The sequence below is a fragment of the Podarcis pityusensis genome, assembly GCF_964106645.2.
Source record: "Podarcis pityusensis genome assembly, chromosome: 1".
Lineage (NCBI taxonomy): Eukaryota > Metazoa > Chordata > Lepidosauria > Squamata > Lacertidae > Podarcis > Podarcis pityusensis.
This window is the reverse complement of record NC_138028.1, coordinates 119,360,890-119,380,904: the sequence shown is the minus strand read 5'-3', so window position 1 is coordinate 119,380,904 and position 20,015 is coordinate 119,360,890. Positions and strand designations below refer to the sequence as shown.

At 41.8% G+C, this 20,015-nt stretch overlaps 1 protein-coding gene across 2 annotated transcripts in view; it reads right to left on the bottom strand.

The window, feature by feature from the left end:
- Window positions 1-1,637: 1,637 nt before the first annotated feature.
- METTL8 (methyltransferase 8, tRNA N3-cytidine) overlaps window positions 1,638-20,015 on the bottom strand; it is a 36,371-nt gene continuing 17,993 nt past the window's right edge. The window contains exons 3-9 of one of the 2 annotated variants that reach the window (XM_080972340.1): window positions 17,930-18,255; window positions 16,482-16,531; window positions 13,627-13,690; window positions 11,595-11,734; window positions 9,292-9,398; window positions 9,134-9,199; window positions 1,638-2,665 (exon numbers count right to left, since the gene is read on the bottom strand). In XM_080972340.1, the coding sequence (XP_080828466.1) occupies window positions 2,511-2,665; window positions 9,134-9,199; window positions 9,292-9,398; window positions 11,595-11,734; window positions 13,627-13,690; window positions 16,482-16,531; window positions 17,930-18,255 (908 nt within the window). In that variant the 3' untranslated portion in view covers window positions 1,638-2,510. Of the gene's footprint in view, window positions 2,666-9,133; window positions 9,200-9,291; window positions 9,399-10,923; window positions 11,423-11,594; window positions 11,735-13,626; window positions 13,691-16,481; window positions 16,532-17,929; window positions 18,256-20,015 lie in introns of those variants that run through there. The other variant, XM_080972341.1, reaches the window with a different exon arrangement.

Sequence of the window (20,015 nt, the reverse complement as noted above, 5' to 3'; positions counted from 1 at the left end):
GCTGGGATCTGGAGGGAGGGAGAACTGGCAAAAATCCCCCCTCTTCCTCTAGTGAGGAACTTCTCCAGGATCCTGCCATGAACTGAAGAAACCCTTCATTTCCTAGGTCTCATATCTTTCAGCCTCCGTTCCCCACTGTGGAATGGCTTTTGTTGTTGTTTAGTCGTGTCCGACTCTTCGTGACCCCATGGACCAGAGCACGCCAGGCACTCCTGTCTTCCACTGCCTTCTGGAGTGAAATGGCTAGGGGCGAGTAAAAAGCTAAACATTATACAGCAGTCGGCAACTTTTCTGCAGGGCTATAAAATGCTAAATGCTTAGTACAGGCTGATGACTAATTTTCCAAGTCCAGCCAAATAATGAACGCTCACCAAGACACAGTTACATAACAACATAACTCTTCCATGGCGTTTTAAAAGCAGAGATAGAGGGTATAGATGAGATCTCTCATAGCTCTGTCCAAGGGCACATATGGGAATCGAGTAAATGATTCTTCTTTCCTTAGAGCAGACACCTTTTTTTTGTTACTGTCAAAGTACCATGTGCATGGCACTGCATAAAAAGTAATTAACACACTACAACATTTTCTGTTTTTTATTAATTCCAAAAGATTGCATACCAGATACATGGTTCCATATGCATGTACAGTTCATACTATTACATCCATTCTCCTTATGCTTCATATAGCTCACCAAACAAGTGTAAAAAAAATGCTTTGATTAAAACAAGTGTTCCAAAAGCACACAAACCAATTCCAGTTTGCTAAAAAAAAAAAAACCACAACAATCTCAAACGTCCCTTCCTTTCTTTCAGGATATTTAACCACGTGTCAACTTTGCAAATGGCCCAACTCCACTGGCTGCCAATTAGTTTCTGGGCTCAATTCAAAGGGCTGGTTTTGACCTATAAAGCCTTAAGCATCTCAGGACTGAAATACTGTATTTTTTCGCTTTATAAGACGCACCAGACCATAAGACGCACCTAGTTTTTGGAGGAGGAAAACAAGAAAAAAAATATTCTGAATCTCAGAAGCCAGAACAGCAAGAGGGATCACTGCGCAGTGAAAGCAGCAATCCCTCTTGCTGTTCTGGCTTCTGGGATATCTGTGCAGCCTGCATTTGCTCCGTAAGTCGCACACACATTTCCCCTTACTTTTTAGGAGGGAAAAAGTGAGTCTTATAGAGCAAAAAATACGGTACCTAAAGGACTGCCTCTCCCCATAGGAACCTATCTGGACCCTGAGGCTCTTCTTTGTGTGCCTTTGTGTCCAGAAGTTGGCAACGTGAGAATGAGGCCTTCTCTGCAGTGGCTCCCCGTTTGTTGAATGCTCTCCCTGGGAATGATTGCCTGATGCCTTCATTATAGACCTTTAAGGCACCAGGCAAAACGTTCGTCTTCAACCTGGCCTTCGGCTGATTAACTTCCTTTATCTGTTTAAATGTATTTGTGGGAAGGGGTGGGGTTAGGGTTTTGCTTTCTTCTTCCCACAATAACGCTCTTACTCCCCTTTCCAGCTTTACTGCTATGCATTCATTCCTTACCTCCTACCAACCTGTTGGCCAATCCGAAGGGCAGGAGAGCTCAGTTCAACTTTCTCTTTCCTGTAATTGTTTTATATAATAATAATAATAATAATAATAATAATAATAATAATAATAATAATAATTTATTTATACCCCGCCCATCTGGCTGGGCTTCCCCAGCCACTCTGGGCAGCTTCCAACAAAATATTAAAATACCGTAATATATCAAACATTAAAAACGTCCCTAAACAGGGCTGCCTTCAGATGTCTTCTAAAAGTCTGGTAGTTGTTGTTCTCTTTGACATCTGGTGGGAGGGCGTTCCACAGAGCGGGCGCCACTACAGAGAAGGCCCTCTGCCTGGTTCCCTGTAACCTCACTTCTCACAGTGGTGAGGGAACCACCAGAAGGCCCTCGGTGCTGGACCTCAGTGTCCGGGCAGAACGATGGAGGTGGAGACACTCCTTCAGATATACTGGACCAAGGCCGTTTTGGTCTCCTCCTCTTCCTCCTTCCCCTCTTTTAGTCTTGAAGTTTCATTTCCCCTTTGGTCTCTTTTTCTCCACTTTTAGTCTTCAGCTTTCCCCACGCCACCTTCACTGTCAAAATCCTGACCCAAACCTTTGGCCCTCCAGCAATCTTTTGAATCTCCTGGTCGGGACAGTAATTAAAAAGCAATTGCTTTCCACCAATGAACAGTACACAAAAGCAGCCGAAACAGTTTCATTCACAGAATCACAGAATTGTGGAGTTGGAAGGGACTACGAGGCTCAACTAGCCCCTGCAATGTAGAAATTCCTTCCCAATGAGTGTGCAAAAGGCAAGTCACAAATACACACGCACTTCTGGGTTGTGTCCAATTCACACCGGCATATGCAGAAATGGTAAATAAAGTGTTTCTGCTCAAATGTTTTCCTGGTTTTTGAGGACGTTTGAGAGGAAATGCCTGCTCAGGCTAAGAGTTGTGTTTACCTGCAGCATTTTCTTGCCTACTCTTGAGTCAGCTCCCCTTGTTTTTGGAACTTGCCTTGAATCCAGACCCTATGGATCTTCACCTTCTTCTTCCTGTTTACTTGCAGACGTCGATCAAGCAGGTTCTGCACTTCGGTTAAGCCCGCCGAAGAGAAAATGCTGTGTATTTCATCTGTGTTTTGTAAAATAAATAGCCAAGTTACACTCATTTAAAACAGTGCAATAACAATAATAATAATAATAATAATAATAATAATAACAACAAAAGATCTATGTAGGATGCTGCTAACAAAGTCACGGATTACAGCAGGAGTAAAATTGCACCCTCAGGATCTCCTGGCACTGCAGGATTTCCTCACGTTCCATGTCTTGTGTTGCAGCGGATCGACTTTTCGTTTATAATAATAACAATTTATTACTTATACCCCAACCATCTGGCTGGGTTTTCCCAGCCACTCTGGGTGGCTCCCAACAGAATAATAATAATAATAATAATAATAATGTGATAAAACATCAAGCATTAAAAACTTCCCTAAACAGGGCTGCCTTCAGATGTCTTCTAAAAGTCAGATAGTTGTTTATTTCCTTGACATCTGATGGGAGGGTGTTCCACAGGGCGGGTGCCACTACCAAGAAGGCCGTCTGCCTGGTTCCTTGTTTCGTTATCATTTCACACACCCAGCAGCCAAAGGAAGAGCAGGAGACACTCTTCAGTCCTTGACAATTCTGGCATGGAAAACGCCAGGTCCATGCCAAATGTGCGTCTACAGGCCCAGAGTCATGTTGCGGTATTTGAGCGAGCACCTGCCAAAGTTCCTTTACTTTCAGAAGCTTGGGGTCTAGGTTTCCAGAGTATACAGAGGTCACAGGGAACCAGGCAGAGGGCCTTCTCGGTAGTGGCGCCCGCCCTGTGGAACGCCCTCGCATCAGATGTCAAGGAAATAAACAACTATCTGATTTTTAGAAGACATCTGAAGGCAGCCCTGTTTAGGGAATTTTTTAAATGTTTGATGTTTTATCGTGTTTTTAATATTCTGTTGGGAGCCGCCCACAGTGGCCTAGAAGAGCATGCCACTTCCTGGATTTGATCTCTCACAAAGCAGGAAGCGGTACCTACTCAGGCTACCTGGCAAGCTCTGAAATTCCTAATTCAAGAGGAGTAGGTTGAAGCAACCATTTCTATCCTCCCAGCTATATGATAGTTATTCAGTTCAAGTGAAGAGTAGACCTGGTTGGGCACAAAAATGGAAGCAAGAAGAATTACCTACGAAAGAAGAATGGCGGACGAAATTAATGGACTATGCAGAATTAGATAAATTAACAGGAAGGATTCAAAACCTGCAGGACCAGAGATTCTTAGAAGACTAGAGTAAATATATGAACTATTTGAAAAGCAACTGTAATGGACACAGCTGAAGAACTACCGTCCCATATCCCTACTTAATGTGGATTACAAAATTTTTGCGGAAATTATGGCTAAAAGATTAAAAAATGTATTGGTAAAAGAGATTCATAAAGACCAGGGGGGCTTTCTCCCTGGGAGACATCTGTCAGACAATACGAGGAATATTATCAATATTTTAGAAAAACTGCAAGTTAATATCAATACCAAAGCTGTTTTAATATTTGTAGATGCAGAGAAAGCCTTTGACAATATTTCTTGGAGTTTTATGAAGAAAAATTTGCAGGGGATGGGGGTAGGCCAAAGTTTTGAAAATGGTATAGGTGCAATCTATTCGGAACAAAAAGCTAAGCTCATTGTGAACAATGTAGTTACAGAAGAATTTAAGATAGAGAAAGGAACAAGACAGGGTTGCCCAATCTCCCCATTGCTTTTTATATCGGTCTTGGAGGTTTTGCTCAATATGATTAGAAAAGACCAATTGGTTAAAGGTATACAACTCGGAGCTAAACAGTACAAATTGAAAGCTTTTGCTGACGATTTAGTTTTGACATTACAGGAGCCAGAAGCTAGCACAAAAAGAGTATTACAATTAATCCAAGAATTTGGCCAAGTAGCAGGTTTTAAATTGAACAAGATGAAAACTAAGGTATTAGAGAAAAACCTTACAGAGATTGAGAAAGAGAGGTTTCAGAAAGAGACAGGATTAACAATAGTTAACAAAGTGAAATATTTAGGGGTGCATATGACTGCTAAAAATGTGAATTTGTTTAAAGATAATTATGAAAAATGTTGGTCAGAAGTGAAGAAGGATTTAGAAACATGGTCAAAATTGAAGCTATCATTGTTGGGCCGAATTGCTGCGATAAAGATGAATGTATTGCCTAGAATGTTGTTTTTGTTTCAAACATTGCAAATTGTGGATAAAATGGACTGTTTCAAGAGGTGGCAAAGAGATATGTCTAAATTTATCTGGCAGGGCAAAAAGCCTAGAATAAAATTTAAGATATTAACAGATGCGAAGGAAAGAGGGGGGTTTGCCCTGCCAGATCTTAAACTTTACTATGAATCAGCCGCATTTTGCTGGCTGAAAGATTGGCTACTTCTTGAAAACGTGGACATTTTGGATTTAGAAGGTTTTGATAATGTGTTTGGATGGCATGCATATTTATGGTATGACAAGGTTAAAGCGCATAAGGCCTTTAAGAACCATATTGTCAGGAAAGCATTGTTTAATGTTTGGGTGAGATATAAGGATTTGTTGGAAAGTAAAACACCAAGGTGGCTGTCACCAATGGAGGCAAAGGCATTGAAAAAAACTAATATGGAGACAAATTGGCCAAAATACTGTGAAATTTTAGAACAAGTTGGAGATAAACTAAAATTGCAGAGTTTTGACAAATTAAAAACTAAAGCTCGAGATTGGCTTCATTATTATCAAAAAAGGGAGGTTTTTAACCTAGATAAAAAGATTGATTTCCAGGAGGAAAAATCCAAATTGGAAACGGAATTGTTAGAGCCTAAAACAAAAAAATTGTCAAGAATGTATAATCTGCTGCTGAAATGGAATACACAGGATGAAATGGTTAAGTCTGCTATGATTAAATGGGCACAAGATGTTGGGCATAACATTATGTTTGCTGACTGGGAACGGTTATGGACTACAGGTATGAAATTTACGGCTTGTAATGCTTTAAGAGAAAATATAATGAAAATGATTTATAGGTGGTACTTAACCCCAGTCAAGCTAGCAAAAATCTATCATTTGCCCGATAATAAATGTTGGAAATGTAAAGAAAATGAAAGTACCTTTTTCCACCTTTGGTGGACGTGCCCAAAGATCAAGGCCTTCTGGGAAATGATATATAATGAACTAAAAAAGGTATTGAAATACACTTTTGTGAAGAAACCAGAGGCCTTCCTCTTGGGCATGGTCGGCCAATTGGTGCGAAGGGAAGACAGGAATTTTTTTATGTATGCGACAGCAGCAGCAAGAATACTCATTGGGAAATATTGGAAGACACAAGAATTGCCTACCCGAGAAGAATGGCAGATGAAAGTGATGGACTATATGGAACTGGCTGAGATGACCGGCAGAATTCGAGATCAGGAAGAAGGGTTGATGGAGGAAGACTGGAAAAAATTTAAAATCTATCTTCAGAAATACTGTAATATAAAAGAATGTTAGAAAAAGGTTGGAAAAGAATATTAGGCCGTATTGGCAGACATGGTATAATGGAATAAGTAAAAATGAAGTGTAAAATGAGGATAGAGGAGAATTAAATACTTTTGAATGTTAAAATAAGTAAAAGAAAAGAAGGTTAGAAGGATTTGCTGGAGATACGATCTAAACTAGAATACAAAGCAGGGAGGTGAGAGGAAGTCATGGAAATAAGTAAAAGGGAAAAAGGTTGTAAAGGTCTAATTTGATTTTTGTTATTCTTTATTGTGATGCATGTTTATTCTTTGTTTTTTCTTTTTTCTTTTTTATTGTCTGTTTTTTGTAACATGTGTATGGTTTGTTTTTTCTTCATTTTTTGTAACTTTAAAATTGGAATAAATATTCTTTAAAAAAAAAATGAAAAGCAACTGTAATGAACAGATTACGCTAGTAGGACTGCAAGAGGGTCTGTAAGGAGGATTATATGAAATATTGCAAGAAAGACTATGAGGAGAATTATTAGTTAATGATAATTAAGAGTAATAGAGAAATTAAGAAATGCAGAATAAGTGATAAAGAATGGAAAATCATCAGAGGTTGTTGACGGAAGTCTAAAATGTTGTATAAGATAAGAAGTTATGTTAAATGACTGTTGGAAATGATATGTTAAAAAATCAATAAAAATGTATACATATAAAAAATAGTAGACCTGGTTGATATTACAATTAACTGTCTGGAACCGGTATGAGATTCAAACTGCGATACCCGTTTCAGACATTTTGAGCTGGCGATATATATTTCTTTTTTTAATTTTTATTTATGATTTTCAGTGTTAGACATTTCAATAATTTTAGTCATTTTAACATTTCAAAACTCGACTTCCCCTTTTCCTGTGGTTCCTTAAATTTATTTTTTATATTTTCCGTATACAGTCGTACCATGGAAGTCGAACGGAATCCGTTCTGGAAGTCCATTTGACTTACGAAACGTTTGGAAACCAAAGCACGGCTTCTGATTCGCTGCAGGTAGGTCCTGCAGCCAATCTGAAGCCGCGGAAGCCCCGTCAGAAGCAAAAATCATTTGTAAATCAGAACAGTCACTCCGGCATTTGGGAACCAAAATGTTTGAGAACTGAGCTGTTCCAAAACCAAGGTACGACTGTATACCAAATTAACTTAATCATTAATTCATCTACTTTAAATGTATACTCATATAAAACTGCAGGTTATTACAATAATCCTGCCAATATTCTTTTCTGTTTACAGATTGTCTGCAAATATTCAGTAGATAATTTCCATTTTTTAAATAAAAAGTTTGTTAACTTGATTTCTTATTTTTCTGGTGAGTTTCACCCAAAAGGAAGCTGGGATATATCATGGCTCAGTGGCTTTCACCAGCATAATAAAATAATAATAATAATAATAATAATAATAATAATAATAATAATGAATTTATACCCCACCCATCTGGCTAGGTTTCCCCAACCACTCTAGGTGGCTCCCAACAGAATCTTAAAAACACGAAAAAACATCAAACCTTAAAAACTACCCTAAACAGGGCTGCCTTCAGATGTCTTCTAAAAGTCAGATAGTTGTTTATTTTTTGTTGACATCTGATGGGAGGGTGGTCCACAGGGCAGGCGCCACTCCCGAGAAGGCCCTCTGCCTAGTTCCCTGTAACCTCACTTCTCGCAGTGAGGGAACCGCCAGAAGGCTCTCAGCGCTGGATCTTAGTGTCCATGCTGAACATTGGGGGTGGAGATGCTCCTTCAGGGATACTGGGCCTTCAGGTATACACAGGTATACACAGCACACCTCACTCGTGTCTGCCTGCCTGCGCTGCCACTGGCAACTGGGAAGCCGTGACATATAACCAGCTCCTCAGCTGATCTGTCATGATCTTGAAAGCCAGATATCGCCCAGCCCTAGTTAAGAGTATGTCAGGGATGGAACACTCTCCCACTTTCTTGCTGTTCTGAAAGCCAAGCAGCGGACGCTAACCCTACAAGGCGGGGGAAAGGAGACACATTTCACGGCGCCACATGAATTTCATTACAGAATCTCATGCCCGGTGGTGTACGAAAACTCATCAGTCACACCAAAGTTGAAAGCCCTCTTTGCAGGCACCCGTTCTCCTCTCCCCTCCCAAAGCTTTCACAGTTAATAGAAAATATTATGGGAAGCAAATGTGAGTTTGGTCACATCTCATAATCCAGAAGAGAAAGACCTCTGTGGGACTGATTTAAAAGCACACACACGCCGAAACGCCAGCTAATTCAGAGTTAATTAAGCATGACAGACAGGGGCCTAGGACAGTACTCCACAGAAAGAAAAGGGATCTCGTGCCAAGTTGAAGCCTCTTCCCCTGTCGATGCAGACATCCGTGTGTGCCCCACAGTGTGTGCCCCACACTGCTGTAAGACCCCCCAGCACAACCGGACAAACCACCACATGGAATTAAAATACTGCACTCAACAATGTGCTGCGCTGCAACTTCTACTCTCCTCCCAAACCGTTATTTTGAATGCAATAGTTGTATCCTACTGGAAGAATCCCATTATTATATATAGTGTTTCTCTCAAAATGGTCCATGCAATAATACAACATTTTAAGTGCAAATTATCAACTGGCTTTCAGGATCACACCTGAGCTGTTGTGAGGAAAAGGTTTCCACAAACAGCCCACATTTGGCTGAGCTTTCTCCTCATGTTCAACCGAAATCCACCCACCTGTAATTGATTATTTTATTTTATTGAGCCTAATTTAACTGAGTCTGCATACACGCCATACATTTAAGCATGTGGCTTCCCCTAAAAAAAATTCTGGGACTTGTGATTGACACCCTCACAGAGCTATAATTCCCAAATGAGAGTTCCCAGGATTCTTTGGAATGATGTGTGTGCTTTAAATGTATGGCAGCCCTGATCTCATTGGAGATCAGCGGAGAATAAGGTTTTGCCCTTTGTCCTGAAGAGCAAATGTTCCTAAACCAAAGTGGGGCTTGGAATAAATCCATGAAGAGAGATTATCTCTCTGAGGTAAAATGGCACTCCTCAAGCACAGTGCTGGCCCAAATACCTTTTGTGAAGAAATAAGCTCTGGTGCCGTCGCCTCTTACGTAGAAGTTCTCCGACAAGCAGCGGCCTAATTGGAGAAAAGGAAGGCTAGATTATTGCATCCCTACTGAGGACTCACAACAAGTAGACAAACAAAGCAACTGTCTCTTTGAGAAGCACCTTTTTTGAAACGAAGCTGAGAAGCGTCGTATCTTCCGTAGTCCCGAAAAAGAATCATTCCTCCAGGTTTCAATAATCTGGCCAGCCTGTTTACAGCTCCTTGGATCCTTTGAAAATAGAATAGCCAGCCACACACACACACCATCAGGGTGTAATTCAAAAACACAAAACACTAGCTTGCCCCTGACAACACATCCCTCTAAGTGGCATGTCTGCCTTATGAATATATAGCTTTTCCTTCCAAAAGGCACCTTTACATAATTTTATTTTGATATGTCTACAAAACCTACTTCTGCTTATTTTATTCTAACTGCAATAACATGACTTGCAAAGTTTTTGTTCTTTTTTTTGTCTTGTTTGCATGTTGTATACGCTCAACATTTCTTTGATGACAATAAGGACATCTTATTCCATAGTAGTAGTAGTAATAATAATATTAATAATAATAATCTGCTAATAATAATAATAATAATAATAATACTCTACCCATCTGACTGAGTTGCCCCAGCCACTCTGGGCAGCTTCCAACATATATAAAAACATAACAAAACATTAAACATTTAAAAACTTCCCTATACAGGGCTGTCTTCAAATGTCTTCTAAAGATTGTATAGTTACTTATCTCCTTGGCTCGGCAGTTGCATAACCCCATACCCTCTTAACATTTCTCCAATGAAACCTAGGGACATCCTAAGGAAAAATGGGGCATTCCAGGATCAAATCAGAAACCGGGACAGCTTCTCTAAATCCGGGGCTGTCCCTGGAAAATAGGGACACTGAGGGTCTAAAGATTTGGTTTTTGAAAACTCAATTAAAAAAACATTCATCTTGATTCGTTTGCACAAAGTTTGTGGGGAGATTACAGGACATTGTGTCCAGCAATTGTCACTCCACACTTCAGAATGTAATTTCCTTCCACTTTCCTTATCACAGAAAGTTCAGTGTGGGGTGAACTCAAGAGAACCAAAGCATTTTGAATTCCACAACCTGAATTTGCCAGGGCGTGACTGAACCCTACCCATAAAACAGTGACAGGCTGTAAGTGCCCTAAAAACTAATCAGTTAATAATTTAAATGCTGAATGAAGGTTCTTACATGAGAAGAACCCTTGTGGCCTTTTGCCCGTTGCCCGCTAAAAAAATTATTTGCCTTTTCCTCACCCCCACCCCAAACCAAGATCAATATTTTTTATTAAGAGGCACTTGTTCGGGGGAATTTCTTTAAATATTTAGGAAGATTAGAACAAACAACTATCTTTTAGTGCTTTAACCTTTGGAATTAGGATAATACTATGATAAGGTGAGTGGCGAGAAAAAGAACAACAGTGGTTTTAGGATACAAACTGCAGCTCAGACCTAATTTTGGCATACTTATTCGGCAACCAGTTTCACTGATTTCAGTGGAACATACATGTTTATTCAAAACACTTAAATACATTGTTACACACTGTTCACCTCACAATGTTATCAAAAGTGGAATTATTACAATCAGGATAAATGTTTGTTGGTTTGTTTTTTGATTATCTTTTTTTCTATTTGTTTGTTATAAATCTGGAAAACTAATAAAAAAATTTGGAAAAATAAATAAAACAAAACACTTAAATACAGCCTTTTGCAGTATTAGAATTGAGGGATATTAATCACAGCAGCCTTTGTCAGATTACCTGACGGTGGGGGAACAAAACAGGACGATCTACAAAGGCTAATGGTGGAAATTTGCACAGAAAACCTGAAGGTTTGCGGCTTAAGAGTTAGCAAAAGGTGCAGGGAAGAGATATTTCTTCCCTTTCCCCACCCGGGCTTGGCAAAGTATTCTTTTGCCTATGACTCATCACCCGCTTGCCTCCCGAACAAACAGGAAGAAATGAGGGAAATGCGATTTTCTCTGAAAGCAAATCAGAAAGCTCAGCTGTTTGGAGAACAAAGCTGGGAATATCTTTGGTGCATGAAGGTGGCCATTTGGATTTCGCCGGTTTCATTTCAATTTTTTTTTTCCAAGGGGAAAAGAAGAAGTCATTTGTAATATTTTGGAAAGACCCGCCATCTTTAATAGGCATGCATTTTGCCAAAGAAGCCTCTTCTGAGGGAGACAAGGGGCCTCATTAGCGAAGCGCTCTTTCGACCGGCTCTCGCTGTGAACGGGAGAGGATTGGGATTTTAAATGCCCAGCGTGCAAGTGAATCGGAGGACTCTTCAGTAATAAATTCACCCTCTCTCTAAAGATAGCCCTGAAAGCCACTCCAGATGAAGAGAGACATTTACTGCGTTTGGCTCTGTCCCCCACCTTTTCCAGCCCTCATTTACCTGTCAGGGTGAACGGAAGATAGCACAAAGATGAGGAGAATGACATCCAGACTGTCATCTGGGAAAGGGTAGGGCGAGGCATCATCACACACGTCGTGAACAAAGGCAAAACACCGGGAGGAATCGATGAGTGGATGCGACTGTTAACAAGTCCCCCCCAATCCGAAAGAACAAACAGAGAGACTCTCAAACTACTTAGAATCTGTTTCCTGTAACACAGAAACGCTCCCCTCAAAATCCCTCCTCCTCAGCAATTCAGATTTCGGAAAAGGGAAAAAAAAAACCCACCCCATTTCTAAGGACCAGTTTATACAGAAACCAGATATAAAGCTCTCACCAAATTACCACACTGTTCCGTGTACAGTCATACCTAGGGTTACAGATGCTGCAGGTTGTGTTTTTTCGGGTTACGGATGCGCGGAAAACTGGAAGTACCAGAATGGGTTACTCCCGGGTTCTGGCGGTCACGCATGCGCAGAAGCGCTAAATCAGACTTTGCGCATGCGCAGGAGACCAAATCGCAACCTGCGGATCACGTTCGCAACACGAGCATCCACGGTATAACACCCCCCCATGTATAAGACGCCCCCTATTTTGGGGGACTAAAAATTTAGAAAATGGGGGAAGATTGCCCTGAGCTTTTTTAATATCACTCTCCTGCATGGCCGATGCTAACACTCGTGTTATAATCTCGTGGTATAATCTTAATATTTACAACCAGATGAAGGATTCATTTTTGGAATAATAAATTTTCAGAGTAGTTTTTAGAGTTATATCAAAAATTACTGATTTGGTTATACTATTAGAAATACATAGACCGTTAATTATGAAATTATTGTGCGGTTTAATAAGTTAACTGTTTATATTTGGACAACTTTTCCGCTGTACTTTATCGGAAAAAGTAAAATAATCCTTTCCTTAACAACAATTTAAACAATTTGTTCAACTAAAACAATAACATTATAGCATGCTTGTTAACTGATGTGGTTAAACATTTTTATTTTTATAAAAAACTTAGACTGAGTTTTAGCACACATGAAAAACTTAAAACAAACCCTTATTTCCTGACGAATAGCCTTTGCATTATAATGTAACTTAAACAGAAAACTATCTTTAGAAAGATTTTTCCTCTAAAAGCAGTTTATTTTAAAAATCCAGTTTAAATTAAAAAAATCTGTTTTTTAAATTTTCGTTATGTGAATGGTGCTGCCATACGCTCCAACAGGTACCAGCCCAAAACCCGGACATGCATCTTCTGGGCCGCACTAATCACAAAAATGGGATGTCCCAGACAGTTGGCAGGTATGTGCCATGGACCCCCCTTGGTGTGGGGGAACCACCTCTAGAGCAGGGGTCAGCAACCTTTTTCAGCCGTGGGCCAGTCCACCCTCCCTCAGACCATGTGGTGGGCCGGACTATTTTTTTTTGGGGGGGGGAGTGAATGAATTCCTATGCCCCACAAATAACCCAGAGATGCATTTTAAATAGAAGCACACATTCTACTCATGTAAAAACACCAGGCAGGCCCCACAAATAACCCAGAGATGCATTTTAAATAAAAGGGCACATTTTACTCAAGATAAAAACATGCTGATTCCCGGACCATCCGCAAGCCGGATTGAGAAAGCGATTGGGCCGCATCCGGTCCCCGGGCCTTAGGTTGCCTGCCCCTGATCTAGAGGTTAGCACCACACCTGAGAAAACCATGCTCCACACTACCACACCAGTCAGCAGAAGCAGATGGGGAAAGCCCCCTGATTTTGAATGATGCAAGTATGGAATAATATCTGGGAGGAAGCACACCTCTAGGTACCAAGCTCTCAAATCCTCTCTAGGGCATCATCTGGAAGCACCCACTAGCCAGGAAAGCGTATGAACCAGTTCCACATGCACTACTTCATTGGAAAAGGAACTATAATTCCAAGCTGTTGCAGTCTTTGAGCTCTATATCGGTACTGATGCCTATTTCAATGGCTGGCGAACCCAAGGATTGAAGGATGCTCTCGCAAATGAATTGCCACGTTTTAAATACCTTGATGAGCTCCACCGCTTCTGAAGCAAAATCGCAGCAATACAGAAAGACTCCAGGATGGTGGCTGGAGAAAGAAACAAGGGAAATATCAGCCCCCCTAATTGCTTTTGTGAAGCGATTTTCGCCGGGGATCCATCTGCAGGCATAATCAGATCACCTAAACCCAGTTCTTGGGAGATGTGGAAAGGGCAAAGGCAGAGGGAAGCGAACGGGAAAGTTGAGGGTGGAGGTGGTTAAACGTCTTGTTGGGAAATGAGCGAAATGCTTACTTTTCCAGGACTCCATCCCTACTAGGCCATTGCTTTGTCTGTGACGAAGCTGCATTTGGTAGCCGTTGCACAATATTATAAAAGGTAAAGGGACCCCTGACCATTAGGTCCACTTGTGACCAACTCTGGGGTTGCGGCGCTCATCTCGCTTTATTGGCCAAGGGAGCCGGCGTACAGCTTCCGGGTCATGTGGCCAGCATGACTAAGCCGCTTCTGGTGAACCAGAGCAGCGCACGGAAACGCCGTTTACCTTCCCACCGGAGTGGTACCTATTTATCTACTTGCACTTTGACGTGCTTTCGAACTGCTAGGTTGGCAGGAGCAGGGACCGGGCAACGGGAGCTCACCCCGTCGCAGGGATTCGAACCACCGTCCTTCTGATCGGCAAGTCCTAGGCTCTGTGGTTTAACCCACAGCCCCAGCTGCGTCCCTGCGCAATATTATAGAACTGAGCAAAAAGGAAAGGGGTGTAGCTACAAGAGACCTTTCGATCCCACTTGCTAGTATCACAAGGGAATGTGGTCCTCCAACAGCAGTCCCAGCGCAAACTGTCTCTATTCAATTTCTGAATGAAAAACGCAGGCTGGCTCCGATACAGGGGTAGCTTCTTCCCCCACCTCCATCCGCTACAGAGCCAGCTCCAAACTCCCTTGTGTATTTAAGATTATCAGACACCAAGGACATAAGGCAGCATTCCCCAGGACAGTTGTACCTTGGATCTCAAACGCCTTGGCTCCTGAACAATCAAAACCCAGAAGTGAGTGGTCCAGTTTTCTAACGTTCTTTTGGAAGCTGAATGTCCAATGGGGCTTCCGCAGCTTCCGATTGGTTGCAGGAGCTTCCTGCAGCCAATCAGAAGCCGCGCTTTGGTTTCCAAACGTTTTGTAAGTCAAACATACAAGGTACGACTGTACCAAGAACAATTGCCAGTACAGTGCAGTATTTCACTTTAGGAAGAGATGAAATAAAGGGGAAAATTTTTTTGGATCTGCTTTGCTCTTAAGAACCAGCAGCAATGTCAATCACAACTTTTTAATTTTCACTGATTACTCTGAAGCGTAACTACAATGGAACAACCACAAATAGCTGGAAATACTGCTGACCAAGAGATTTTCCGCGCATGCAGATTTTACAAATTACGAACATATTACACTGGTTGTTTCTTGCCTGTGCCGGCATCTGATTCATTTAGAGTCCAATTCATGGTACAGTGGTACCTCGGGTTAAGAACCTAATTCGTTCTGGAGGTCCGTTCTTAACCTGAAACTGTTCTTAACCTGAAGCACCACTTTAGCTAATGGGGCCTCCTGCTGCCGCTGCGCGATTTCTGTTCTCACACTGAAGCAAAGTTTTTAACCAGAGGTACTATTTCTGGGTTAGAGGTGTCTGTAAGCTGACGCGTCTGTAACCCGAGGTACCAATGTACAGCTTTGGACCTATGAAGGCCAACGAAACTTCGTACCCAATGGAACATCTCATGCTACCATCACCTACAGCAGGGACAAGTAACCTGTGGCCCTCCAGATGTTGTGGGAAGCCACGAGAGGTCCGGAGGGTGGCAACACGAGGACGGGCCTTTTCTGCGGTGGCTCCCCATTTGAGGAATGCTCTCCTCGAGGAGGCCCGCCTGACGCCTTCATTGCATATCTTTAAGCGCCAGGTGTAAACGTTTCTCTATAACCAGGCCTTGGAATGATTAAATATTATATGGCCTTTTAAACGTGGTTTGTTTGTTTTTTGGAGGGGGGTTTGTGACGTTAACATTTGAGAGTGCTGGAGGTGAGATAGTTAAACAGGTTACCCAATCAGAACCCAGGGGGTGGAGTCAGAGGGACTATAAAACCAGCTCTGGGAGGGGCGAAGGGAGGAGTTCGCTGGGAGTTGGGTGGTTGGAGTGGGAGTGAATTGGGATAGAGTCTGTGGGTAGGTTGAGTTAGTGTAGCGAAATAAGCTGAGTCAGGAACAGTTAGGAGCTAGGAAGACAAGTAAATATCTGAGAGGTGGTTTAGTGAGTGAGACCAGGTAGCAGAAGTTATAGGTCTGGATAGGCACCCCTTGATTGTAATTGTAATTGTAATTGAAACCACACACTTGTTAAACTGCAATAAATAAACAGAAGTTTATGTTCCAGTTTAACCCTGACTGGACTCAGTATTTTACCAGGTAGGGCCTGGGTGGCGGCAGCGAGAAATAAAGTGGTGGCACAGGGATCAACAGACGGTGAAACGTCCAGGGACCCTGTGTGATCGCCACAGGGTTATTGGGTTTTTTTTGGTTTCTTATTACGTATTTTGTGTTCTCATATTGTATTTTTATGTTGTGAAGTGCGCTGTGATCCTTGGATGAAGGACAGTATACCAATTTAATAAATTATAATAAAAACAACACTCATCAGAGCCGGCCAGCATGATCAAAGGTCAAGGATGATAGATAGGAGTTCTGGGGCAAAAAACTTCGGGAGGACCAGAGGCTCCTCATTCTTGAACAATAGTGAAAATTCTTAGTGGGAGTTACGGCAAAGCAGCTGTTCCCTCCTCATTACTGTAGCATGTAACTTTTTATCTGGACCAGGGCAAGGCAACTTACCGAATCACTTCCAAAATAGGGAAAACACTGTTACCAGCACCACAGCCAACCTGGTAGTAAAGACAAAAGCAAAATATTAAGCTGATCACAATTATAAAAAAAATATTTTTCAACATTTAGGGGGGGCAGGGCGAGAACAGACTAAGAATTAAACTTTAAAATATTTTCAGGGAATAGTTCTGTGTGTGTCCTCCTTTTTTCACAAGGAAGGGCTTCATCTTGTTTGATACACCAAGAAATTACTTTACTCCGGTAGCCACACACAAAATACTGATTTGTTCCAAAATGCAGCTGGTATTTTCTCTCTCTCTCTTAAAATGTATTAGAGTGGCTATGCGCACAAAGGGATATAGAAAAGCTGCAACCAGCTCCTAACCTCAACAGAGTATCATGAAATAAGTTAGAAGAGAAGACATATTTAAAAAAACTTTAAATTAAAAATTTAAATTGCCTTTAAATGCTTCTTAAAAACTTTAAGCTGACCGAAGTTTTCCCAGACTTTGTTTTGTAGACTGCTCAGTTTTGTTTGTCGTATATGGTTGTTGGGGGGGGGCAGCGAGAAGGGGGATCATTCTTCTGGCAAGTCCAAATGCTTGCCCCGGCGGAACGACTGCAATATTGAACTCCCCCCCCAAGTTTCCATATTGTTTTCATTCAGTTTTTAAGGCACAATTTGCTTGAATGTTGCTTGCCTTTTTGCAGTTACTGCATTCCTATGGTAAACCATTCATTGATTTTTTTTTACTATTTTAAACCGTCTAAACATTTTATAAATGAGTAAGACTGTGCTACCTATCAGATCCCAATACTGTGTGGGAAATCTTCAAATAGGACCAAAAGGTTTAAAAAAACCAATGAGATTTTAATATCATCATCATCATAATTTATTAACAACAACAACAATAACAACAACAACAACTTATTACTTTTATCCCGCCCATCTGGCCGGGCCTCTCCAGCCACTCTGGGCGGCTGCCAACAGAATATTAAAAGCACGATAAAACATCAAACCTTAAAAATTTCCCTAAACAGGGCTGCCTTATTGTCTTCTAAAAGTCAGATAGTTGTTTATTTCCTTGACATCTGGTGGGAGGGCGTTCCACAGGACAGGCGCCACCACTGAGAAGGCCCTCTGCCTTAACTTACAGCAGGTGAGTCAAGAAAGAGGTAACTATTCACAAGGCTGCATATGGGTTGGATCCACAGAAACACACGTGGAAGAGGGTAGAAGGAAAAGCATAGGTTGACTCCCACCGCCGCCAAAATAAGCCTCTCCCAATGATCAGGAGGCCTTGATTTATGGGTTGGGCTGAAGCGGAAAGGAGAATTGCTAAAACAAGGCAGAGAGTACAAGTCTCAAGATCAATCCAATTTTTGCACTTCTGCATAAGCATCAAAAACCCCAGGAGAATATGGTGTTGGACACAGAATAGAAAGTTCTACCGTACCTCTAATATTCGGTAAGAAGAATCACCGCCAGGGAATTGTTTTCCAGTGTTCTTGACAATTTGCTCATCAGCTGCAGAGTTATCATAACATGCGCTCAAAACGGAAGAAACTTTTGCAGCAGAATCATCCTCACAAAGATGGTTGTCTTCAAGTAAACCAGTACATCTCAAGTTTTCTGTAGTCGCTTTTCTACAAAGATCAGATTTTCCTTCTGGGAGAATTTCTGGAAATTCCACGAACAACCACTTGCGATCTCTGAAAAAATGGTTCTTGTGGATCTTGTAAAATTCATTCCAATATCTACTGGCTTCTCTCTCATACTTTGCTAGATTTAAAACCAAAACCAAAAAGAAACCAAGAAACCATAAGCATAAAGAATCGCTGGCATAAAAGAGTGGTGGTGGGGATAATTAAAACTAAACATTACTGATAATGAAAGGTAAGGATGGAGATTTCAAAAGATGGTAGGCAATCTGAATATTACTAAGACCTGCACTGGTATAAGGACCGCAGCTAATTGGAGTTTCCTGCAATGATTTGCATCAAGGTTACAGATCGATAGGATTTTGAAAAATCAACATAGCCTTATTCAACTTTGTTTATTCAACAAAATTTACACACTGTTCAATTGCAATAAAACTTCTAAATGGTTTACAAAAACCAAAACATCAAAATTATCGAAGAAAGTTAAAAACAGCATATAAAAGATAATTAAAATCAGCAATAAGCTAAACGAAGATTAAAGCACATGTGAACTTTCGACATGTAAATAGGTGTTGACCCAAGGCCGTATTTTCACTAAATCCACGAATGAGCATTGCTAGAAGACAAAACAGAAGAGATGCAAAAGTATTTTGGATCCCATAACTTGAGTTCTCACCAACATGATTCTCACACCTCTCACTTTTCTTTGTAGTGGACACAAGGGATATCCAGTATATCTGAAGGAGCGTCTCCACCCCCATCGTTCTACCTGGACACTGAGGTCCAGTGCCGAGGGCCTTCTGGCGGTTCCCTCACTGAGAGATGCCAAGTTACAGGGAACCAGGCCGAGGGCCTTCTCGGTAGTGGCGCCCGCCCTGTGGAACACCCTCCCACCAGATGTCAAAGAGAACAACAACTACCAAACTTTTAGAAGACATCTGAAGGCAGCCCTGTTTAGGGAAGCTTTTAATGTTTGATGTATTACGGTATTTTAATATTTTGTTGGAAGCCGCCCAGAGTGGCTGGGGAAGCCCAGCCGGATGGGCGGAGTATAAATAATAAATTATTATTATTATTATTATTATTATTATTATTATTATTAACACGCATGCGCAAATCCTAATTTACACTGCTCTACAAACCCAAAGCGAAGGATGCGGGTGGCGCTGTGGGTTAAACCACAGAGCCTAGGTGTCAGGGAACTGCCATCGGAAGGAAGGGAGGTGAAGGGGCTCACACAGGTTGGGAGAGACTCAGCAGCTGAAGAGGGAACCAGTAGGGGGAGAGGAGCTGAGCTGAGGGAAAGTGAGCTGGAGGGATGGCTCAGAGACACTTCCAGCGAAAACAGTGGGGAGGTTTCAGGACCTCCTGTAGGGACACCCACTCCTCGCCGGAAACTGTCACGCAGAGAGTCCAGAAGACGTGTTTCCGTTAAGGAGCTTTTATGTTGGAAGCGATTCCGAAAGCAACCACTGTCGGAATCTGCTAGTGACTAGAGGAGCCATGTCTGAGGGGCTCCGTCACAGACAGAGGTTTGTGGACTTGAACAAACTCTGAGGGGATACGATTTTACGCACAAGCAGCTCATCATCCCATCACAGCATTCCGACAGTCTTTGAAAGCAGCTTGTGCAGGAGAAGGCATCATGAGCAACCCAGCCGGAACCGGAGAAGCAGGAGCTGGAGCGGGTCCAAGCCTGGAAGAAAGGTACCGGGTGTTGGAGGTCCAGCTAGCGCTGCAGACGGCGAGGCTTGAGGAGAGGAGGGCTCAGGATGCAGACAAAAAGGGGAAAGCCACCCAGCTCGCCAGAAAGGTACCAGGATTGGTGCAGAAGTTTGGGGGGGAGCCCAAAGACTATCATGGCTTTCGGACAGAGATGCA